The sequence below is a fragment of the Ranitomeya imitator genome, chromosome 3, assembly GCF_032444005.1.
Source record: "Ranitomeya imitator isolate aRanImi1 chromosome 3, aRanImi1.pri, whole genome shotgun sequence".
NCBI lineage: Eukaryota > Metazoa > Chordata > Amphibia > Anura > Dendrobatidae > Ranitomeya > Ranitomeya imitator.
Window position 1 is genome coordinate 649,778,155 of NC_091284.1, and position 25,938 is coordinate 649,804,092.

Here is a 25,938-nt window from a genome sequence, read left to right on the forward strand (position 1 = left end):
GAGGCAGTTCAGAGGGCACTGCCACGGCCACTGTCCAGGGATCCCCTTGTTTCACCATCAATTGAACAGCCTCTGGTGGTATCAACTCTTACGGCATACCTATTATCCTACTGGATATAGGGAGCTGTGGAAACATCATACAGTGCACATTACGCTGTGTGGGGGACACTATACTGTGTTTACTTTATTTGTTTACATGTGGACATTATAAGTTTTATGGGCCATCTGGGTCATTTACTTTTGAAAGAGACACTTTTATGCATTATAACTTTTTTCGGGGGCATGCTTACTTTAATTAGACACTCGGGTCATCATTACTTTAAGAGGATATTTGGAACTGTAAAACCTTCTAAGAAGCATATAGGGCAGGTGTGGGGAATCGTTTTTCTACCAATGGCCATTTGGATATTTATTTATCCTTTGGGGGCTATACAAACTCCGCCCACAAAGTACATCCTGAGTCCAGCACTGGTTTCAGGACGTAATCTTTCATTGCATGCCCTTCAGTGTTCAGTGGTGGACACTGTGTGTGCGCTAACAGAGCAAGGAGAAATTAATGAGCTGGTGGCAATCAAAATGCAGCTCCCTGCCCAAGAATGCGGTCCCTGAGAATCTGCTCGGGGGCCTGATAAAAGGTTATTGAGGGCTATTAGTACTGGATTCTACCACCATATGGTCACTGTATGGAGGCCTTTTTAACAGTGTGTTTTTGTTTAGTTTTTTTTTTTAAGAATAATTTAATGCAGATCAGTCTATATGTAGGTGTAGATGTATGGTGGTATTGTTGGTAATATTAGTCTTTGTACAGTGTGTTGTACATAGGTAATATTTAATCCTGGTATAGTAGCAATACGATAACTTTATACATACAGGTTTTCTAAGTGGCAGGGGTGTTAGTACGGTGAAATACATACTTTGAGGCTTGGGCCCCTGATCTTTTTAGATCCTACCAATGTCTCTGGCTCTGTTTGAGCTCGTTCTTGGGGTAAATTTTTTAAGCTTCTATTTTGTGAGTAGTAAAATATTACCTATTCCAGCCCAAGTTCTGCCTTATTAACAGTAGTCTCTCACTGTATGCTATGTTTGTTAAAGGCAGGAACCAGTGAATGAATGGGCCTACTGTCTAGAGACTACAGAAAGGTTGGCTCTGTATATTTTGACTTTCAAAAACATGTAGGAGGAAACTTTCTAGAGGACTAAAGTGAAGAATTGAGCATGTATGTGTGCGCTGCATTCTGGAGGTGAGGGAAGACCACAAAGGGAGGGTGAGGAAGGAATGCACAGGATGCTGCACTAAGGGGGAGGAGATGCTTTTGGCTAGTGGTAGGTGGGCAGGTGTTCCTTACACTTTTGACTGACATGCCGTGGTCACATGATTTTTCTCCTGTCCTGCACACGTTGTACAGCTGGGTTGGGGGCTCAGATTGGGATCAGCAGTACACAATGGCAGAGACTTCGGAGAAAGTTCCTATCGCCCTAGCTGGACCTGAGGATGTGGAGCAGTGCCTTCCTCCAGTGAGTAGCTCTACATTCAGCACCTCGCCAAGCTTCTTCTTAACATTGCCTTTGTGTTCTTAGAACTAAAAATCAGGCTTACTGAACTAATATCCAGTCCACGCTGAAAATCAGATGTACATCCAAGTTAGAAAATGTACTAAAGTTTATTTAAAGGATATTATCACATTTTAAAACAGAGATTTCTTCACTCCCATGGCCTCTAGTGTCACCTTTGTCAGGTTTCCCATAGCTTTAAATAGCCTATATCTTTCCAGTTGCTGTGAAACTACAGGTCTCAGCAAGAGTTGTCATCATTTTACTGAAACATATGAAAAGTCTGACTGTCTCTCTTGCACCAGCCTGTAATGTTAGGAATCTGACCGCACAGAAGTCTCATATGTATGTAAAATATGTGAACATCTGCACAGAAATCACTGTGACCAGAATGAAATACTGGCGCTGGTCTTTGGGATTTGGATTGTGATGGAGTAAGAAGTAAACTTGAAAAGGTTAAAGCAATTAATTTCTGCTATAAATTCACATTTCCCCATATGCCTGGCATACAGAGACGCTGTGAAAATGTTTGCATGGAGAAAGTAGGATTTGGATGGGTGTTTTCTTCAGGATTGGGGTTTGATTTCTATTTACCTCCTTGAAAAGGTTAATTAGATCCTTTCCTGGCCATCCTGCATCTGCCAAGATTAGTGTGGGCATCATCCTCCTATTAATATAAACTTGTAGCTGTGTATATTTATTTCCATCGTGGTGATTATAACTAGATATGTGACCCGAATTGATATCAATAGTAGGGAACCGTATCACGATGAGACAAACTTTCAGTATTCAGTGCAGCGTCACAGGACTATTATGTCCACATAATTCGAAATCCAGGAACATGACCTGTACAGCCGTGTATATTATAAAAGCGTGCGTCAGGGCGGCTTGGGAATATTCATAGAAAATGATGGAGCCGCACCACTACTTCAATCAGAGTAGTGATAAAATGTTTGTTCTTCTATGGGAACCACATTGGGGTGCCTCATACTGCCTCAAATGCTAACTCTATATGGGATTGCCTTTATATTCACTGCCAAATTCTGCAAAGTAGCGTTCACTAGGACAAGATACAACCAGGGGGTGAGAAGAATCTGGAGATCTGTCCAATAGGGCTGGAATCACACGTTCAGTCTACACCAAGAACGGAATCCCAAGGAATGAAAAACATAAAGGAAGGTCTTATACTTCTCCTTCCTGCTGGATCCATCTCTCAAAATCTTAATCAAAATCTGATGCAAATATGCATTTGTGATTCCAGCCCATGTTGCATGAAGTTATCCCTAATTAAGTGTACTATAGATTTACATGTCATATTGGCATGTCAAAAAGGTTATGGGAGGCCCATGATCTTTAAGGCAACTTTCAGATGAACATATTTGTGGTCAGTGTGCACAACGGACCACACACAAATATTACACTGCTCAATGTTGGTCAATGTGTACATTTGCGCAAAACTCAGGGCGAGCTTTAGTCGCAAATATACCCAGTCACACCCTACAAATTCATAGTGATGGTTTTCCCAAGAATGTCCTTGTTCCTTGAGATGAAGCCTTATTCATGCTGATTCTCAAACTATTAAATTCTGATCATAAAAATCTCAAAATTCTTCTGTTACAAGTGAATGAGACTATTCTGGGTTAGAGCCCAGAGACTGAGAATCCTGTGCACTGTGTATGCCCCATCTCACATTCAGTGTTTCGTCTTTGCATTTATTTCTGTTGTTATGATCCATTTGGGGAACATGAGAATGAAAATAAAACTTTCAGTTACAGACCCCATTCATTTTAATGGGTTTGTAATTTCCTAAAATGTCATCAGTTTGCATCTGTTCCGTCTGTGTTTTTTGGATGGACAAAAAACATAATCTGCACAACTTTTATTTTTTAACCAAAAAACAGACAAAATAGAAACGTGTTTTATTTTTCTTAACATTACAGTTTATTGGATTTGGTCTTCTGTTATGTTTTTTGTCTGACGGATCCGTTTTTTTAGCATTGCGTATGCACCCGAGATGTTCAGAGACACCTCCAGATAAATGGAACTGTTCAAAATGGATGTGCACAGACAAAACGAAAACCAAAGCGTCCATTTTTATTAAAGTCCATCAAATGGATACATTTCAAAACTAAACCTTTGGTTTTTTTTGAGTGGATCCCAAAAAGACTTGTGAACAAAGCCTTACTGAGACATCAAGCATCAGAGATCTCATAAATTGTGAATTTTCATTAGACATACATTAAACTTTCTTTGCACATAAAATGAGTAGTGACTCAAGAAAAACGCTGGGGATTCTCCATTGATGTCACTCCTGAAGATTATTCGAAATCATAACATAATCATATATATGTAGACACGCACTATAAGTGGTGTGAGTAAGTCATTTTGTGATTTTAACGTATGGAATGGTTACTTATGGTCGTATTTCTTCTGCTTGTAGGCTTATACAGCAATTACAGTGAAGCCATCCAACAGTGGCCGTCTACTCCGAATTGGGGCCGTGGTACTCATCTCCGGGGCCCTTCTGCTTCTCTTCGGGGCAATTGGTGCATTCTATTTCTGGAAAGTAAATGACAAACATGTAAGTTATATAGGTTATGGTATCTTTACAACTAAGGTCAAAGCCAGTGAGAATCTACCCAATTCTCTGAGACTCGGGTGCATGCCCCCAGTGCCACATGGAGCAGACATATGCTTACAAGGTGCCTATTTAAAAGGAGCCCAATATCAATGAGACACGTACTGTCTCTGAACTGACTTGGAGAACATGCAGAATATTACAGCCACTGCCATGATAAATGAGAATATGATCCCACATGACTTTTACAGCATTCTGCAAGAAATAAATAGGCACTTGACATGCAGAAATGTATTATGCTATTTTAATTTAGAATTAATCTTCTGATGCATGTGCATAGCTGCATACAACTGGATATATGAACCGTGCTGTTATTCACTCTGACAAGATTTTCCATTAGACTTCTTATTTATTTCAAGATTCCACGAGACGAAGAAATAAATAAAATAATAATAATTCAGCCTGACTATTTAACCTGACTACAGATGGCAGGCTTAATTGGCGGCAACATAAATACATAAATTATTAAAATGGATCATTATAGCTTTAGTGGAGAAAGAAGTGTAACTTGTCACAATAATTGGCTTTAGTGGAATAATTAGCCACAAGTAAAAAGCCGCGCTTTCCTTCTCGGTATAAAAAATGTCCAGTATTTAAAATGATTTTTTTTTCACTAAGTGATTGTGTTGTTCCGTATAAAGTGTGAGAACGTTTGATGTGCCTTTGAGGATATATTCCGGGTAGCTTTCTCTTGCTCTGTTGCTTATGGTCTAGTAGGCTGAGCTGGGGTCAGTGGTGACTGCTCGCAGACAAAAGCCCCTTTATGTCGGACTCAATCAGCTCTTGTATATCGGCCAGCTACTTCCCCCAGCACTAACTCTCTCAGCAGCTTGCTATAAATGTAGTCCAGTATTTCTCAACCAGCCGGGATGTCTTTTCATTACCAACCAAACTAATGTGCATTTTGTCTTTTATGCACAGAACTACAGTAACACATCTGATAATATCTTGGAACATTTACTAATGACCTCCTCTCGCTATTTTATAACTGCCTTGAATACTAAACTAAATCAAGGACCTGGGGCAAAAATAACAAAAATAACACATTAATGGGTGCACTTAATGTAAAAACTGTACTGAACTATTATATAATTATAATGTATGGAAAGTCGTCCATTATGTCACGTTCTAGTACACTGCAACAGAACAGTCACCCGATAATAAAGTCAATTTTACATTTTAGCTTCTTCATTTTCCGGATCATTGTTCCTCACATATTCATAAATCATCACTGTCCGTGTTTAGAATGGATAAAGGACACCGTGTAAACTTCTAGGGCATCAGTTACAAACAACCAAAAGCAAATGAGCGCCAATTACGCTTTTCATGTTTGCTTGCATCATTTGGTACTTAAGAAATAAGCAAAGTGGGATTTTCTGCCCTGAAAATAGTTGATGGTGTTTACTATATTGTAATATAAAAAATAGCAAATATCTAGTTACAGTAAAACCATAGGGAAAAATATAGAAAAAAGACAATTGTACATCAGGGGTATGCAACTGGTTGTGTTTGTATTCTCTGCTGTCCACCCACCCCAAGCCACATTATCAAGTGTGATGCTGCGGAAAGCTGCGACAATGTGCCAGATGAATACATGAGATGACACATCAGGTTAAGTGCGATTTTACAGTATATCACCCTTTTGTAGATAAGAAAGGACATGAGTGGGTATTCCCATTTCAGTAAGTGATGTCACAATGTTAGAATATTTCTCCACTTAAAGTAAACCTGTCACCAATGTTTTCATGTATAAACAAATACCACCATTTTCATATGCATTCCACAAAGTTGTATATTATCCCCTGACTCCTAATGCTTATCCCTCAAAAAACCTTCCGTGCTGTATACAAATCCGGATGGTCCAATAAGATGGGTGTCATTGTTGCGTTGTCTGTACCTCCTCTCCGCTGTAAATCTCTGTCCTCCAGCTTTGATTGATATGGATGACGCATCCTGAGTCATCCAGATATCCAGCTCTCACAGGCGCACTTTGCTCTCGTCCTACTGCAAGATTTTATTCAGCTATGTGGATGACGCAGGACACGTCATCCACATCAATCAAAGCCTGAGAACAGCGATTACCAGAAGAGCGGAGGAACAGACAACGCAGCAATGACGCCCATTGCTCCGGACAACCCAGATTTGCATACCACGCGGAAGCACTTCAAAAGGTTTTTTGAGGGATATACAGGGGGAGTTAGGGGACAATATACAACTTTGTAGAATACAGGACAGGGGCTGATGAAAGTGTCGGTATTTGTTCATATGCAAAAAGAACTGGTGGCAAGTTCCCTTTAGTGTTCGCTAAGGGTCAAAGCTCTGGGATCCCAACGCTTCCAGAGAGTGAAATGGCCACATAAGGTGTCCACCACTTGTAGGATGGCTACATTGGAGAAATTGGGGCAGGGGATGGATCCAAGAGATCATTAAGTTATATGAAAGGAAGAAAAGAGAATTGCTCCGGCACACCATGCCATTATGGTAAAAAATCAAAAATACATTATTAAGGCACGTCAGCCATGGTTAAAACAAGAACCTGACGCCTTTCTGATGCGATATGTGCCCTTAGTCATAGGGTATAAAAATGGTGAGAGAAACACAATGAAGCAAAACATCAGCTCACCAGGTTGAGAAATTCCCAGAATAGGGGAGCAGTGCATGGGACTTCAGGCTGGTTTCCTGAGAAAATGAACAGTGGAAAAAAATGGGAAAAGCCAACAATGCAAAAGTCATAAAACATCAATTTTATTAATAGATTTAAAACATGAAAAGGAAACATTTTAAAAACATGATAACAGTTGACGCGTTTCGAGCTACACTAGCTCTTACTCATGACCAAGACGAGACAAGGTAATAAGGTAATGATAAGAGTAATATATGTAAAACAAATCATTTCTGAAATTCATCCCTTTCAGGAACTTGGTGTCCAATTTTAGAATCCAGAAAGCTTCCCTGATAATGAGTAGTTTCTGTCTATTGCCTCCAGAAACAGGGTTACTCACTTTCTCAAATCCAAAAAATGCAAGATCGGTGCTGTCTCCTTTGTGAATGTTGACAAAATGTTTAGATGATCCTGAATGCGACTCATTATTATTGTGATTAGTTAAATGTTCGGTATTCTTCTTTTTAACCCTTTTCTGACATCAGATGTACTATCCCATCGAGGTGGGGTGGGCCCCTATGACCACCGACGGGATAGTACGTCATATGCGATCGGCAGCGCTCACAGGGGGAGCGCCGCCGATCGCGGCCGGGTGTCAGCTGCTTATCCCAGCTGACATCCAGCACTATGTGCCAGGAGCGGTCATGGACCGCCCCCGGCACATTAACCCCCGGCACACCGCGATCAAAGATGATCGCGATGTGCCGGCGGTACAGGGAAGCTTCCCTGCGGGCTTCCCTGAGCCCCCCGCAGCAACGCGATGTGATCGCGTTGCTGCGAGGGTCTTACCTCCCTCCCTGCCTGCTCCAGCCCCGGATCCAAGATGGCCGCGGATCCGGGTCCTGCAGGGAGGAAGGTGGCTTCACAGAGCCTGCTCAGAGCAGGCACTGTGAAGCCTACAGCGCTGCAAGTCAGGTCAGTGATCTGACAGAGTGCTGTGCAAACTGTCAGATCATTGATCTGTGATGTCCCCCCGGGACAAAATAAAAAAGTTAAAAAAATTTTTTCCAAATGTGTAAAAAAAAATAAAAAAAAATATTCCTAAATAATGAAAAAAAAAAAATATTATTCCCATAAATACATTTCTTCATCTAAAAAAAAACAAAACAATAAAAGTACACATATTTAGTATTGCCGCGTCCGTAACGACCCGACCTATAAAACTGGCCCACTAGTTAACCCCTTCAGTAAACACCGTAAGAAAAAAAAAAACGAGGCAAAAAACAACGCTTTATCATACCGCCGAACTAAAAGTGGAATAACACGCGATCAAAAAGACAGATATAAATAAACATGGTACCGCTGAAAGCGTCATCTTGTCCCGCAAAAAACGAGCCACCATACAGCATCATCAGCAAAACAATAAAAAAGTTATAGTCCTGAGAATAAAGCGATGCAAAAATAATTATTTTTTCTGTAAAATAGTTTTTATCGTATAAAAGCGCCAAAACATAAAAAAATTATATAAATGAGGTGTCGCTGTAATGGTACTGACCCGAAGAATAAAACTGCTTTATCAATTTTACCAAATGCGGAACGGTATAAACACCTCCTCCAAAAGAAATTCATGAATAGCTGGTTTTTGGTCATTCTTCCTCACAAAAATCGGAATAAAAAGCGATCAAAAAATGTCACGTGACCGAAAATGTTACCAATAAAAACGTCAACTCGTCCCACAAAAAACAAGACCTCACATGACTCTGTGGACCAAAATATGGAAAAATTATAGCTCTCAAAATGTGGTAACGCAAAAAATATTTTTTGCAATAAAAAGCGTCTTTCAGTGTGTGACAGCTGCCAATCATAAAAATCCGCTAAAAAACTCGCTATAAAAGTAAATCAAACCCCCCTTCATCACCCCCTTAGTTAGGGAAAAATTTAAAAAATGTATTTATTTCCATTTTCCCATTAGGGCTAGGGTTAGGGCTAGGGTTAGGGCTAGGGTTAGGGCTAGGGTTAGGGCTAGGGCTAGGGTTAGGGCTAGGGTTAGGGCTAGGGTTAGGGCTAGGGTTAGGACTAGGGTTAGGGTTAGGGCTAGGGTGAGGGCTAGGGTTAGGGTTAGGGTTGGGGCTACAGTTAGGGTTGGGGCTAAAGTTAGGGTTAGGGTTTAGATTACATTTACAGTTGGGAATAGGGTTGGGATTAGGGTTAGGGGTGTGTCAGGGTTAGAGGTGTGGTAAGGGTTACCATTGGAATTAGGGTTAGGGGTGTGTTTGGATTAGGGTTTCAGTTATAATTGGGGGGTTTCCACTGTTTAGGCACATCAGGGGCTCTCCAAACACGACATGGCGTCCGATCTCAATTCCAGCCAATTCTGCGTTGAAAAAGTAAAACAGTGCTCCTTCCCTTCCGAGCTCTCCTGTGTGGCCAAACAGGGGTTTACCCCAACATATGGGGTATCAGCGTACTCAGGACAAATAGGACAACTTTTGGGGTCCAATTTTTCCTGTTACCCTTGGGAAAATACAAAACTGGGGGCTAAAAAATAATTTTTGTGGGAAAAAAAAAGGATTTTTTATTTTCACGGCTCTGCATTATTAACTGTAGTGAAACACTTGGGGGTTCAAAGTTCTCACAACACATCTAGATGAGTTCCCTGGGGGGTCTAGTTTCCAATATGGGGTCACTTGTGGGGGGTTTCTACTGTTTAGGTACATTAGCGGCTCTGCAAACGCAATGTGACACCTGCAGACCATTCCATCTAAGTCTGCATTCCAAATGGCGCTCCTTCCCTTCTGAGCCCTCCCATGGGCCCAAACAGTGGTTCCCCCCCACTTATGGGGTATCAGCGCACTCAAGACAAATTGGGCAACAAATTTTGGGGTCCAATTTCTCCTGTTACCCTCGGGAAAATACAAAACTGGAGGCTAAAAAATAATTTTTGTGGGAAAAAATTTTTGTTTTATTTTTATGGCTCTGCATTATAAACTTCTGTGAAGCCCTTGGTGGGTCAAAGCGCTCACCACACATCTAGATAAGTTCCTTAGGGGGTCTACTTTCCAAAATGGTGTCACTTGTAGGGGGTTTCTACTGTTTAGGTACATTAGGGGCTCTGCAAACGCAATGTGACACCTGCAGACCATTCCATCTAAGTCTGCATTCCAAATGGCGCTCCTTCCCTTCTGAGCCCTCCCATGGGCCCAAACAGTGGTTCCCCCCCACTTATGGGGTATCAGCGCACTCAGGACAAATTGGGCAACAAATTTTGGGGTCCAATTTCTCCTGTTACCCTCGGGAAAATACAAAACTGGAGGCTAAAAAATAATTTTTGTGGGAAAAAAATTTTGTTTTATTTTTATGGCTCTGCATTATAAACTTCTGTGAAGCCCTTGGTGGGTCAAAGCGCTCAAAACACATCCAGATAAGTTCCTTAGGGGGTCTACTTTCCAAAATGGTGTCACTTGTGGGGGGTTTCAATGTTTAGGCACATCAGTGGCTCTCTAAACGCAACATGGCGTCCCATCTCAATTCCTGTCAATTTTGCATTGAAAAGTCAAACGGCGCTCCTTCCCTTCCGAGCTCTCCCATGCGCCCAAACAGTGGTTTACCCCCACATATGTGGTATCAGCGTACGCAGGACAAATTGTACAACAACTTTTGGGGTCCAATTTCTTCTCTTACCCGTGGGAAAATAAAACATTGGGGGCGAAAAGATAATTTTTGTGAAAAAATATGATTTTTTTATTTTTACGGTTCTGCATTATAAACTTCTGTGAAGCACTTGGTGGGTCAAAGTGCTCACCACACCTCTAGATAAGTTCCTTAGGGGGTCTACTTTCCAAAATGGTGTCACTTGTGGGGGGTTTCAATGTTTAGGCACATCAGGGGCTCTCCAAACGCAACTTGGTGTCCCATCTCAATTCCAGTCAATTTTGCATTGAAAAGTCAAACGGCGCTCCTTCGCTTCCGAGCTTTGTCATGCGCCCAAACAGTGGTTTACCCCCACATATGGGGTATCGGTGTACTCATGACAAATTGTACAACAACTTTTGGGGTCCATTTTCTCCTGTTACCCTTGGTAAAATAAAACAAATTGGAGCTGAATTAAATTTTTTGTGAAAAAAAGTTAAATGTTCATTTTTATTTAAACATTCCAAAAATTCCTGTGAAGCACCAGAAGGGTTAATAAACTTCTTGAATGTGGTTTTGAGCACCTTGAGGGGTGCAGTTTTTAGAATGGTGTCACACTTGGGTATTTTCTTTCATATAGACCCCTCAAAATGACTTCAAATGAGATGTGGTCCCTAAAAAAAATGGTGTTGTAAAAATGAGAAATTGCTGGTCAACTTTTAACCCTTATAACTCCCTAACAAAAAAAAATTTTGGTTCCAAAATTGTGCTGATGTAAAGTAGACATGTGGGAAATGTTACTTATTAAGTATTTTGTGTGACATATCTCTGTGATTTAATTGCATAAAAATTCAAATTTGGAAAATTGCGAAATTTTCATAATTTTCGCCAAATTTCCGTTTTTTCACAAATAAACGCAGGTAATATCAAAGAAATGTTACCACTGTCATGAAGTACAATATGTCACAAGAAAACAATTCAGAATCACCAGGATCCGTTGAAGCGTTCCAGAGTTATAACCTCATAAAGGGACAGTGGTCAGAATTGTAAAAATTGGCCCGGTCATTAACGTGCAAACCACCCTTGGGGGTAAAGGGGTTAATTTGCAGGTTGTGCATCCAATATATTTAAGATGGCAAGAAAGACAGCCAATGCAATAAATGACATGTTTAGCAGTGCAATTGATGAAGGTTGTAATGTTGTGAACCGTGCCTGAAGCCAAGGGAAATGATTTAGTTCTGTCCAAAGCATGCGTGCAGACATTGCATCTGGATTGGCAGGTTGTCTGATCAGACTAGGAGACCACGAGTTGGCCAGGGTGAGGACCCTCCGAGCCACATATTTGCAGCCATTATTTATGATCTTGCATAGAGTGTCGTCCTGAGTGATGACAGGTAGATATTTTCTTATAGATTTAATGTCATTAAATTGCAGGCTGTATGGTGTTGAGAAAGTGACCATAGATTGCATTTTATTTTGGGGACGGAAGACCTTTGATTGGTTATAAGAGATCTGGGTTGTTTGGACACTTTGTTAAGACCGTATTTGATATCACGGTTTTTGTAGCCCTTCTCATTTAAACGTTTGCTGATAACCTTGCTTTCTTGGATGTATAATTCATTAGTTGAGTAAATATGTTTAGCATGGTTAAATTCTCTGTAGGGTATTGCTTGTATAGTGTGGTGAGGATGAGAAGATGTAGATAATAGGACTGTATTGCCTTACAGTTTTTTCGGTAAAGAGATGTTGTTACTTTATTAGTAACATAATTTCCTGTTAGATAAATATCCAAAAAGGGGGTTTCAAAGGTGGGGGAACTGACAGTAAATTTTAAGTTCAGAATTGAGATAGACAGAAAATGACTCAATGTCTGACGAACCACCCTGCCATGCAAGTAATAGGTTGTCCACATATCTACTGAACCAATATATGGCGTTGTACAGGGTGGGCGATTTATATGGATACACCTGGATGGGCCATGTATATGGATACACCTAAATAAAATGGGAATGGTTGGAGATATCAACTTCCAGTTTGTGGCACATTAGTATATGGGAGGGGGAAAACTTTTCAAAATGGGTGGTGACCATGGCAGAAATTTTGAAGTAGGCCATTTTCGATCCAACTTTATAAATGGCCCACCCAGGTGTATCCATATAAATGGCCCACCCTGTAGAACGGGTTGGTATCATTAAAAATGTATGATTCCTCCAACCATGCCATATAAAGAATAGTGAGGGGCGGGGAAAATCTTGAACCCATCGGGGTACCTATTATCATTAAATGATAATATATCTCAAAAATATATATAAAAAATATACCATTGATAACCGAGATCAGAATACCCTTTCAAGCAATAAGAAATGCTGTAGATGCTGAAGACACTACATTTAGACAAATAATGTTTCCATTTACTGACAGCATTCAAATCTGTGATTAATTTTTTTGTACAATAAATAGTTTTTTAAACCAATAATACATTTTTAATCTACTGTCATTTTCTGAGTGCTACATTTTCAAATGACACATGAAATGTATATGTCGGTTTGGCCTGTGGCCTTACAGAGCTGAAAAAATGGACTGATCAGACCAGGAAGGCATCTGCATGATGTATATAAGGTCTTCTATAACTTTTGACCATAGTAACAATACTAGCTTTGGTGCATTGCATGTGTAACGTCAGCCAAAATTATAAATGTCATTGTACAAGCCATACTGAAAAGATACAGCATTAATTCATAGATATAGTGCCAGCACTTGCATTAATCCATAGATACAGTACCAGTACTACCATTCATTCTTAGATACTGAACCAATACTAGGTTTAATTCATAATGTCAGTATCAGTGCTAGCATTAATTCATAGAACAGTACCAGTACTAGTGTTAAAGGGAATCTGTTGGCAGGTTTTTGCTACCTCATCTGAGAACAGCCTGATGGCAAAGAGAAGCTGAATCCAACAATGTATCACTTAGATTATTGAGTGCAGCCGTTCTAACACAATCAGAGCTTTTAGATTTAGAATGAGCTGAGAAAGCTAACTCACCCCCACCAGACTCTCCATGTACAAACTCTATAGACAGTGACTAGTCCGGTGATAAATCATTTACAGTTAGTAAGCAACAGCGCACACTTTGACAAGTGACACATTCCTGAAATCTGTCTCAGCCGCTATCTCCTGCTGTCTTCAGATTACATTATTATTATTATTATTATTATTATACATTTTTATAGCGCCATTTATTCCATGGCGCTTTACATGTGAATACGGGGCAAATATAGACAAATACATTAAACATGAGCAGATAACAAGGCACACGAGTACATAAGGAGGGAGGACCCTGCCCGCGAGGGCTCACAGTCTGCAGGGGGTGGGTGAGGATACACTAGGAGAGGGAAGAGCTGGCTGTGCGGCTGTTCAGTAGGTTGAGGATCACTGCAGGCTGTAGGCTTGTCGGAAGAGATGAGTCTTCAGGTTCTTTTTGAAGGTTTCTATGGTACATAATGGCACATGATAGTATGCGTCTTTTAAGTCTAGGACCGTCATAAAACAAGACGGATGAAGGGTTTTGACACATGACTTAATTGTTTCCATCTTGAAACTTTCTGTTATTAGGTATTTGTTTAACCTCTTCAGGTTTATTATTGCTCTGAAAGTCCCGTCTGGCTTCGTCCGAAGAAAAAGAGGAGAGTAAAAACCTGTTGCTTCCTCCTGTTGTGGGACTTCCTGTAGGACCTTCTTTGTTAGGAGACTGTGGACTTCTTTCTGGATGCTCAGCTGTTCGGTCTCGGATTTCCTTTGTGGTGTTACTACAAATCGATGGTGTGGCCTTGTATGAAATTTCAGCTTCAGGCCAGTCTCTATTATATTCAAAGTCCAATTGCTCCCTGATATTTTTTCCCAGGCTTGGAGAAAGTATGTCAGTCTCCCTCCTACCTGGGGCGCACCTTCATTGGGGCTGTTTCTTATTATCTGGCTTATTGAACATGAAGCCTCTCCCTTTACATTTTTTATCTTCTCATCCATCTTTTTGATTTTTTGGGGGGCGTCTTCGCATAAATTTCTTCCCTCGAAAGGGCCGCCTATAGGATTGGTTGGGAAACCCTGGAAAAGCTTTTTTCTGGTCCACGGCTTTTTTGAGGATATCATCCAGGGTAGGTCCAAATAAAAATTCCCCTTCACATGGTATGGAGCATAGCTTTGCCTTTGTTTGTAAATCACCTGGCCAGCACTTCAGCCATAAGCTCTTCTGGCTGCATATGAAAATGAAGCTCATCTTGCTGTCAGCCTCACTGAATCTATGGAGGCGTCTGCTAAATATGCCGCAGCTCCCCTCATAACTGACACAGAGTCCAATATAGATTCTCTTGGTGTTTTATTTTTTAATTGGGTCTCCAGGTGATCCAGCCATACTATTAATGCTCTGGCCGTGCACGTGGCAGCTATCCCGGGTTTCAACCCTCCGCTAGCGGCTTCCCAGCATCCTTTCAAGAACACATCAGCTCTCTTATCCATGGGATCTTTGAGGGTTCCCATATCCTCAAAGGGTAGAGCGAATTTCTTAGAAGCTTTCGCAATAGCGACATCTAATTTTGGTGCTTTTTCCCATGAAGAACAGGCTGGGTCATCAAACGGATACTACCTTTTAGGGGTTAACAGGACTTTTTTATCTGGTCTCTTCCACTCTTTCTTTATTAGGGCCTGTATTTTTTCGTTTAGCGGGAACACCCTATGCCTCTTTTGTTCTAGACCACTAAACATAAGGTCTTGTGCGGCTTTTTTTAGAACGAGTGTCTGTCAGCCCCATGGTTATTCTAACCATTTTAACTAACGCATCTGTTTCTTCAATAGGGAAACGGTTACGGCCGCCTTCTGAGGATGCAGAGGATGATGATGATGATGATGAGGAGGAGGAGAAGGACGTAGAGCTATCCGAACTATAATGGATACTATCTTCCTCACTGGAACTGTAATTTGGGGATTTATTTTTGCGTTTCCTCTTACGGCTTTTTACACTTTTTAGCGCATCTTCTACTTGGGTTTTAATTAAGTCTTTGAGCTCAGATGCAAATCTTGGGGTTTCTTCATTTATGGTGTTCTGTATGCATAAGGCTTTTTTGCCCATGTAGCTGGTAAATTTGCCGAGCAGAGTGGGCACACTTTATTTTTGGTTTTCGCCTAGCACTTCTTTCCCAAAGAAATACAATAAACCCCTATTTAGCATATATACATTCACGTAGGTCACTTACCCTCCTAACGTGAGGGAGATACCGCTTCTGGTCTTGGGGATGCCTCCTCCATTTGAACCGCTGTTCACATAACAATAAGCTGCTGACAGATTCCCTTTAATTCATAAATACAGTGACAGTATCAATATTAATTCATAAATACAGTAACAGTGCCAGCATTAATTCATTAATTTATAAATAGAGTACCAGTATTAAAATTAATTCATAGGAACATTATCAGCCTTAATTCATAGACACAATAACAGTACCAGCTTTAATTGGCTCTATACAGTAGGTTGTACAGTGGTGTTTATAATATTTTCACATAGGTTGCAATGTAGCATAGTGGAGTGCCTACTAGGGCCGTGGGGTACTCGGGCTGGGTCCAACGGTTCATAAGGGGGTTGTCACGGCAGCAGTGACCTGGTCCGTGGCCCTGGGGCATCCAATAAAAGTGAATTAAAGGGGAAAATAAAGTTTATAGGTGGGTATGTTCGTGACGCCACCTGTGGTGTTCGGCAATGGATGGCCGACGCTGCTTAAGGGTACTGCTGAGACCGATGGTGACGCAGCTGGGATGGTTCGGCTCCCCAAAGGTGGAACGGGGCCCCAGGGCAACCGGTATAGTTGGTAATGGATCATAGATGGCGGGGTGCAGGACTGAGGGTGTGGGAAATGACTGGAGGACACAAGGACTGCAGTTTCCTTTACCTTTACTTGTTAGTTGCAGGTGCAGTCTGGGGCACAGGTGATGATGGGGTCCGGGCAGCCTGGAAGCAACTTGGGTTCCACCTTGCCAGGTGGGTTTGGAGGCTCTGCATCTGCGCTATTCTCTTAGGTCCTTGCTGCTTTAATCTCTGTTCAAGTTCCTACCCTGCGTGTTGCTTCTAAACTGTATGGAAGATAACGTGAGCCTATCACGAGCATTGCCTCTTCACTGGCAGCCCCGACTCTTGTTCTGCTGCGGTGCCTCCAGGTGTTCAGTGTGGCCAGGGAGCTTGCAGTTCCCTGCCCTCCAGATTTGACTGTCGGGGCGTACAGCACCCACACAGCCAAGGACTTTGGCTTCCTATATTGTCAGCGCTCTCTTCTGGGGTGAGCGTGGCTACAGCTCCACTCCCCAGGTTCTCCTCGACTTGCCTCCTCTCTTCTCACTCTCAGACTCCTCGCTAGACTCACTAACTCCACCTCCAGGCCTGAATTTATAGGGGAGCTCCCCTGAAACCAGGTGTTAGAGCTCCCCCTTCTGATCTAGAGTCAGGAAGGTGTTGGATGCTGGTACTACCTGGTAAGGGGACCCCTCCTTGCTTCCAGGCATTACATCATCCCCTGAGAGGGAGGCAATGCCACTGTGGCAACTGGACTCCTGGGGTGCCACAATAGCAAAAAAGTCTGGAGACAACATGTATAAAATCATCAGCATCATTTTAGGGGAAACATACTTTTGAAAATCCAGCTGGGGACAAAGTGTCTTGGCTGACTAGTCTGAGGCAGGTCCATAGTGGTTTCCACCTTCGCTGCTCACCTAGACAGTTAAGTTTATGTGCATATCAGGAGAAATCTTGTAGTGAAAGGGATTAAGGTAGGGAGAAACCCCCAGGGACTGTCCTTGGACTAGCCAGCTGCAACAAATAGGGCCAGATTAATTAAGATTAGCGTTTTGAAAGGCAGGCTTAAAAAAGGCAGACGTATAGTAAGGTGTTTCTAAAGGTACCGTCACACTAGACGATATCGCTAGCGATCCGTGACGTCGCAGCGTCCTCGCTAGCGATATCGTCCAGTGTGACAGGCAGCAGCGATCAGGCCCCTGCTGTGCTGTCGCTGGTCGGGGAAGAAAGTCCAGAACTTTGTTTCGTCGCTGGACTCCCTGCAGACATTGCTGAATCGGCGTGTGTGACACCGATTCAGCGATGTCTTCGCTGGTAACCAGGGTAAACATCGGGTAACTAAGCGCAGGGCCGCGCTTAGTAACCCGATGTTTACCCTGGTTACCATCGTTAAAGTAAAAAAACAACCGCTACATACTTACCTACCGCTGTCTGTCCTCGGTGCTCTGCTTCTCTGGTCTGGCTGTGAGCACAGCGGCCGGAAAGCAGAGTGGTGACGTCACCGCTCTGCTTTCCGGCTGCCCGGCGCTCACAGCCAGACCAGAGAAGCAGAGCGCCGAGGACAGACAGCGGTAGGTAAGTATGTAGCGTTTGTTTTTTTACTTTTAGGATGGTAACCAGGGTAAACATCGGGTTACTAAGCGCGGCCCTGCGCTTAGTTACCCGATGTTTACCCTGGTTACCCGGGGACCTCGGGATCGTTGGTCGCTGGAGAGCTGTCTGTGTGACAGCTCTCCAGCGACCAAACAGCGACGCTGCAGCGATCCGGATCGTTATCGGGATCGCTGCAGCGTCGCTTAGTGTGACGGTACCTTAAGGGTGCAGACAGATGGCCATATTTCTCGTGCGAAGATTGCATCGCAGTGCACGGACTGGCACGGTCCCTCTCCTGACCTGAGGTTGACAGCTTGTTGTATTTCTATGCAGCTGTCATGCTCAGATCAGGAGGGACGACGGTCAGTCCGAGGATTGCGATGTGATCCTTGAACAAGAAATACGATGGTCTGTATACCCCCTAGTTCAGTGTTCCCCAGGTCCGGTCCTCAGGTCATGTTTTGAGGATTTCCTTAGTATTGCACAGGTGATGATTGCATCACCTGGACAAGCAATCATTCAATGACCTGTGCAATACTAAGGAAATCCTCAAAACATGACCTGTTGGTGGCTCTTGAGGACCGGAGTTGGATGTGCAAACCACTTAATGAATTAGGAGCATCTTACAACTGGTGTGCGCCTTCAAGAGAAATTCAAGAGAAATGTTTCTCCAGTCAGGGACTGGAGTACATTTCTGGTGTAAATTACAAAATTAAAGTAGTGTAAATTTTGATGAATTTGCTGAATCGGCTTCACCACACCCTGTCCCATCTCAGCTCTGCCCGCTTTGGTGGAACTGGTGTAAAACACACCAAAAGTTGATAATTTTTGTTGCAAAAATGTTTCCACCTTTAAACATCTTGATGAAACCAGCCTATAATCTCTAATTTTTCCATCTTGAAATGATAGAAAGTCTGTACAAAGTGCTTACTTCATTTTTGTGTCTTAATAAACTAGATATATAGGCTGAAAATAAGGAATCATATGTTAGTTCAAGGTCTTGAAGGGGCCTTTAGAACATAACCAGCAACAAGCCACACATTAAAGGGAACCTGTCAATAGGGACAACCCTCCTAAGCCGTCTATATGGAATGCAGGTCATAGGAAGCTGAATAAACTGATCGCTTGATATCTGCGATCCGATGTCTTATTCCAGAGATATCCATATGTTTCTCATATGTAAATGTGCTGTTAAGAACTATGTGCCGGACACTGATCTGCATACAACTTTGTCCCCAGAGCTTATTTGTAATAAAAGAGGGCATTACCAGACATGGAACTTAGACAGAATGGTAGAACTGAATGTACGGAGCGGAGCAGTGTGTGCAAGGTGTATGGAGCGGAGTCGTGTGTGTATACGAGGTGTACGGAGCACAGCCCGTGTTTGTATGCGGTGTACAGAGCGTATCCGCGTGTACGAGGTGTACAGAGCGGACGCTAGCTGTGTCAGATCGGAGCAGATATTGCTCCTTGCTCCGACACTGACTGGCACAGGAGACACGGAGAGGTCTTTATCAGTGGCGTACTGGAGCTGCAGCGACGTGAGCAGTCAGCGGCGTGGCGCGGCTGGATGACATCATTCGGCGCCGCGGGAGTGGAAGCTGCCGGATGCTGCGAGGAAGTACGGTGAGAGGTGTGTGTGTGTGTGTAGGTGTGTGTAGTGATGGATAAAGCAATGATGGGGGTGTAAGGGCAATGATGGGGTGGGGTAACCATGTGTGGCCATTATAATGTACGCATCATCATGTGAGGCCATTATATTGTACCCAGCATCATGTGAGGCCATTATACTGTGTGGAGCACCGTGTGAGGCCATTATACTGTACGCAGCATCATGTGGGGCCATTATACAGTATGCAGCATCATGTGAGCCCATTAAATGGAGCATCACGTGGGGCCAGTATACAGTATGAAGCACTGTGTGGCCATTATGCAGTATTGAGCATCATGTGTGGCCATTATACAGTATTGAGCATCATGTGTGGCCCTTATACAGTATGGAGCATCATGTGTGGCCATTATACAGTATGGAGCACTATGTGTGGCCATTATACAGTATGGAGCATCATGTGTGGCCATTATACAGTATGGAACACTGTGTGGTCATTATACAATATGGAGCACTGTGGGCCATTATACAGTATGGAGCACTGTGTGGCCATATTTTTTTGTTTATAATTATTGTTTATGAAACAGTTTGATCAGCAGTGCTAAATGGGTGTGGTTGGGGCGTTGATATGGGTGTGACTAGTTGTGAAATGGGTGTAGTCATAGGCGTGGCCTAAAATTTGCAGCGGCGCGCTGTGAGCGCCGCAAACTTTGTCCCTCTTTCCCTTCTTCAAGCATGTTGATGCTATTGATAGATTTCCTATAAAGCTGATCTGTCGGCAGATTCCACAATTCAAGCACCATGCATTATTATATATAGAGGATATAAAAAGTCTGTAAAAAGTCAGGTTTATGGCATATAAAATACTGAGAAGAATAATTTCAGAACTTTTTCCACCTATAATGTGCCCATAACTTTTACAAAACCATTAAGGAACAAACTGAAATCATTTTGAGGGGGATGGGAAAATAAAAATAACAAAACTAAATCAAAAGCCATGGTCTGTAAGCAGCTTACAATGCAGTAAAGTGATCTTATTGTTGAAGTTATCAGTCAGTAGAAGGGTAAAAAAAATCTGTAGATCCCTAAAATATTTAAAAAATTACAAAAATAAAATTATTCTGGGAGGCCAACAAGATGCCTACCGCAACATTAAAGGAGTTGCAGGAATTTCTGACAAGTATTCTTTGGGTACTGCATGTGACAACAATTTCCATATTCGTCATAGGTCTGACCTTTATGTTAGGGTGGCAAGGGGTCAGCAGCTGCAGTACCAGGCTCTGCCCAGGACTGATACCTGGCAGCTACCTGCAGCCCAGTCTGTCTCCACCATCAGGAGCTCCAGTGAAGACCAGGTAGCCGCTTAGCTATGCCCGTTTCTGGGCAGGCCTGGCCGTGGCACAGTGGGTCCACACATCGACATGCACCACAACTGGGCATAGCAGTCTGCTCAGCCCAGCCATGGCCGCAACATATCATATAGCTTTTTTGGGTTGAATTTGATTTTTCAAACCTTGAACCAAAAGCCACATTTTGTCTCCAACATGAATAAAAGTAAACTAACTTTCACTAAAATCTGTTCTCAGGGGCAAAAGGATAATATTTCATAAAAATCAAATATTTTCCATTAAATTATAGCAGAATAAAATTGTTCACAGCAATTGTTCTGCTCCTACAGTACATTTGTTAGAATACCATTTATTGTCTTTTACTTCTATTGTATAATTCTTTTATTTCTTTTTTTAAACTAACAGAAGTAATAGACAATTAAGAATTTCAGCGGATAAGTTAAACAAAATCTTTGACTAAAAAGGAGAAATAATTAGTACAAAATGGAGCCATAATACACAATTACTTTCTATACTGGTTAATCCAACAAAAAAGAGTTTCTGTTAATGAAGTCTTTTGTCTTTTAAATGTTAATATATTTTGAAGATTTGACTGCAAAACACATAACTTGTTGGATGTTCTGAAATCATTCATGTGAAGTGCATATAAGGCTTCCTTGTTTAAAGTCCCAGCATTAGTTACTTCTTAAAATAGTTGTTGTAACTAGGTAACTTATCACTTATCTACAAGATAGCTGATAAGATAACCTGGAAGTCTTCCCAATGTAAAACAAATCCCTCAGCAGTAGATCTGCTGAGCAAAACACTCCCAGGCTTCCATCACAGGGCCACCCACCTCTGCGATACATACCGCCCATTAATCACATGACCTGTCGTCATGCCAATATATATATCTATATATAGATATATATAGATATATATATCTATATATAGATATATATATACAGCTCTGGCAAAAATTAAGAGACCACTGCAAAATGTTCAGTTTGTCTGATTTTTCTCTTTATAGGTATATTTTTGAGTAAATGTAAATTGTTCTTTTATTCTATAAACTTCTGACCGAATTTCCAAGCAACGGGCACAGCGACGATGATGTCATAAAGGACGTAGACATCCCGCGTCTGATTGGTCGAGGCCGCCAGGCCTCGACCAATCAGCAACGGGCACAGTATCGACGTAGATGTCATAATGGTTGCCATGGCAACGATGATGTCATAAAGGTTGCCTCGACCAATCAGCGACGGGCACAGTCTGCCGCGAATTCTGGAATCATCATTGTCCATATACTACGGGGACATGCATATTCTAGAATACCCGATGCGTTAGAATCGGGCCACAATCTAGTATTATATAATTGTCTAGGGTCACTTCCGTCTTTCTGTCTGTCTGTCCTTCTGTCTGTCATGGATATTCATTGGTCGCGGCCTCTGTCTGTCGTGGAATCCAAGTCGCTGATTGATCGCAGCAAAACAGCCACGACCAATCAGCGACAGGCACAGTCCGGAAGAAAATGGCCGCTCCTTACTCCCCGCAGTCACTGCCCAGCACCCGCATACTCCCCTCCGGTCACCGCTCACACAGGGTTAATGCCGGCGGTAACGGACCGCGTTATACTGCGGGTAACGCACTCCGTTACCGCTGCTATTAACCCTGTGTGTCCCCAACTTTTTACTATTGATGCTGCCTATGCGGCATCAATAGTAAAAACATGTAATGTTAAAAATAATAAAAAAACCTGCTATACTCACCCTCCGTAGTCCGCCGAGCCGCTCGTGTCTGCCGCCATCCTCCGTTCCCAGTGATGCATTGCGAAATTACCCAGAAGACTTAGTGGTCTCGCAAGACCGCTAAGTCATCTGGGTAATTTCGCAATGCATTCTGGGAACGGAAGATGGCGGCAGCCGCACGCGCATTGGGACAGCGTCGCTGGATTGGATCCCGGCGAGTGAGTATAGAACTATTTTTTTTTAACAGGGATCTGGTGCCCACACTGCTGTATACTACGCGGGCTGTATTATATACCGCGTGGCTGCTATACACTACCTGGCCAGTGTTACATACTATGTGGGCTGTGTTATGTACTGCGTGGGCTGTGCTAGATATTACGTGGCCACTGTTATATACTGTGTGGGCAGTGTTATATATTACGTGGCTGGGCAATATACTACGTGGCTCTGTGCTGTATACTACGTGGCTCTGTGCTGTATACTAGGTCGCTGGGCAATATATTACGTGACTGGGCAATATACTAAGTGACTGGGCAATATACTACATGACTGGGCAATATACTACGTGACTGGGCAATATACTACGTGACTGGGCAATGTACTACGTCGCTGTGCAATATACTACGTAGCTGGGCAATATACTACGTGACTGACCAATATACTACGTGACTGGGCAATATACTACGTGACTGGGCAATATACTACGTGACTGGGCAATATACTACGTGACTGGGCAATATACTACGTGACTGGGCAATATACTATGTGACTGGGCAATATACTACGTAGCTGGGCAATATACTACGTGGCTGGGCAATATACTATGTGGCTGGCCAATATACTACGTGACTAGGCAATATACTACGTAGCTGGGCAATATAATACGTGACTGGCCAATATACTATGTGGCTGGGCAATATACTACATGACTGGGCAATATACTACGTGACTGGGCAATATACTACGTGACTGGGCAATATACTACGTGACTGGGCAATATACTACGTAGCTGGGCAATATACTACGTGGCTGGGCAATATACTACGTGGCTGTGCTGTATACTACGTGGCTCTGTGCTGTATACTACGTCGCTGTGCAATATACTACGTAGCTGGGCAATATACTACGTGACTGGGCAATATACTATGTGGCTGGCCAATATACTACGTGACTAGGCAATATACTACGTAGCTGGGCAATATAATACGTGACTGGCCAATATACTATGTGGCTGGGCAATATACTACATGACTGGGCAATATACTACGTGACTGTGCAATATATTACGTAGCTGGGCAATATACTATGTGACTGGGCAATATACTACGTAGCTGGGCAATATAATATGTGGCTGGGCAATATAATACGTGACTGGCCAATATACTATGTGGCTGGGCAATATACTACATGACTCCCATCCTGCGCCCCCATTCTGTCATGTGCTGCTCCCATCCTGCACCCTCATTCTGTCATGTGTAGTAAAAATTCACTGGCTTGCTGCGCTGACGTATTTTCTATATATTCAATAGAAAGTGGCTGGATTGCTCCGCTGACGTATTTTATATATAAAAATGGCGCCAGAAAGAGCAGACTGTGTAGGTGCTGATTCCGGCACCACAACCCTCCTGGGCCACATTCCTAATTCCCAGATGCGTAACTTTGAGGGGTCAAGACTGCGCAGGTGCGTCGCGCTTGCACAGTCTATAAAGGCTTCAGACAGAGTGACGCTCCTAGCATTATATTAAAGATGGTGCAACCTTACTATTTGTTGTTTATATGCTTTTTTGGTAGGCGCCTGTTCACACTAGTTTAGATGGGCTGGTCCTTTTTCTCTATTGAATAGTGATTAATGATAGGTGGCATGAATCTCCACTCAGTGTTAGGGGTTGAGTTCCCGCCTCTGCACATGGGGAATCCCCGGCCATCTCCGCTGTGGTCTCCCATTCTTCTTCTGCCGTAGTGGAGCCTGCTTGGTGGAGACGTCGGTCCCAGCATCTTGCTCAGTCTCACTCTGTGCAAAGGGTTGCTGCTGCTTTTCCAGCTCCTGCCATTGAAGCCAGTGCTGGGCAGCAGTGAGCAGCCGCTTTTGGGACTAAGTCCTGCTTTTCCCCTTCTGAGCATGCCCAGGGCAAGATCTCCCTTTGGAGATCGAGGGTCACATGCTCAGATACTGCAGCAGATCCCATTGGTCCTCCAGGAAGGTCCTGAAGGTGCTCAACTTCTGTGGCAGTATCCCATTGGTCCTTCTGGGAAGGTCCTGTACATGCTGCAGCTATAAAAGGTTTGCATGACCGCACGGCCATGCGCTAGTGTACATTTGTATATGTGTGTTTGTTGATGAGTGCAAGTCGTTCTTTAAAAATCCCCTCCCTATTGTATGACTGTTCGCATATGGTATATGGCTGCTATTTAGCGCCCGACTGAACTGTCAGCATTATAACACACGAAACAGCGTCTACTGCTGCGACCGCCAGTGCGGCGCCACGCGCCATTAGAGTGCTTCCTTAGCCCAAGTCTGGATGGTTATTGGCGTCCGCCAGTACGGCACAGCTCGCACTCTTGTGCTCAAAACTATTATTTCAGTTTATCTCTTACACCTAGTAGCGGTGTCGAGCGCAAGTAGTCTAGACGGACTCAAATCCCGAGTCTTGAGACTGAGTTTGGTGACTCCTTGCTTGCGCTCTTTGTGCGGTACCGCGGCCCTGTGACTTAACAGAGTTCGCTTCCACCGCCATATAGCGCTGCCATTTGCTAGCAGCAGGTTCTCTCCTGCACAGTGGACCCTGGACTGAGAACGCACCTAATAACATCTCACTGTTTACTCAGTGCGTTCCGCCAGTCCTAACACTCAGTTTCCTTTTAAACCCATGTATTCATTACATAGAGTTTGAATCTGATTATTATAAAAGGCATACGCATCAATAAGTTGCTTAGAAAAACATTCTATGTACTAGTCAGATAAATATATTTTTCAGTCAAAACATAAAAGCTAGTGAATGTCATCAGATTGAATATTTAGTGTTAGAAGAATGGAAATGTAAGTGCTGAGTTCAGAGTGAGGCCTTCCATTCGTTTTTTTCTTTATGTATTAGATGCAAAGTAAACACGTTCTTCACCCTGTCCACTATTTTAAAATTCAGCTTGTGTGAATATTCTTTTTTATACCAAATCATAGCATAAAGCCATCTCTTCATCCTCCTCTCATCATTTCCATCTCCCAGTGCCTTATCAAGCACTTTTCATGCACATTTAACAGCATTAGAATACGCCGCACAGAGATATTTTGCAGCCGGCCTCGCGTATTTTCACATGATGCACATTGCATCCTGACTCAACATAGGCCATTAACACTAACGACTCTGACAGGGTGCCCAAAAATGGTGACGTTATTACTTTACTTTC

At 42.8% G+C, this 25,938-nt stretch overlaps 1 protein-coding gene across 1 annotated transcript in view; it reads left to right on the top strand.

Annotated features, from left to right (window-relative positions):
- Positions 1–1,232: 1,232 nt before the first annotated feature.
- CNMD (chondromodulin) overlaps positions 1,233–25,938 on the top strand; it is a 141,839-nt gene continuing 117,133 nt past the window's right edge. The window contains exons 1-2 of the mRNA XM_069758186.1: positions 1,233–1,515; positions 3,992–4,132. Of these exons, the coding sequence (XP_069614287.1) occupies positions 1,360–1,515; positions 3,992–4,132 (297 nt within the window). The 5' untranslated portion in view covers positions 1,233–1,359. The remainder of the gene's footprint in view (positions 1,516–3,991; positions 4,133–25,938) is intronic.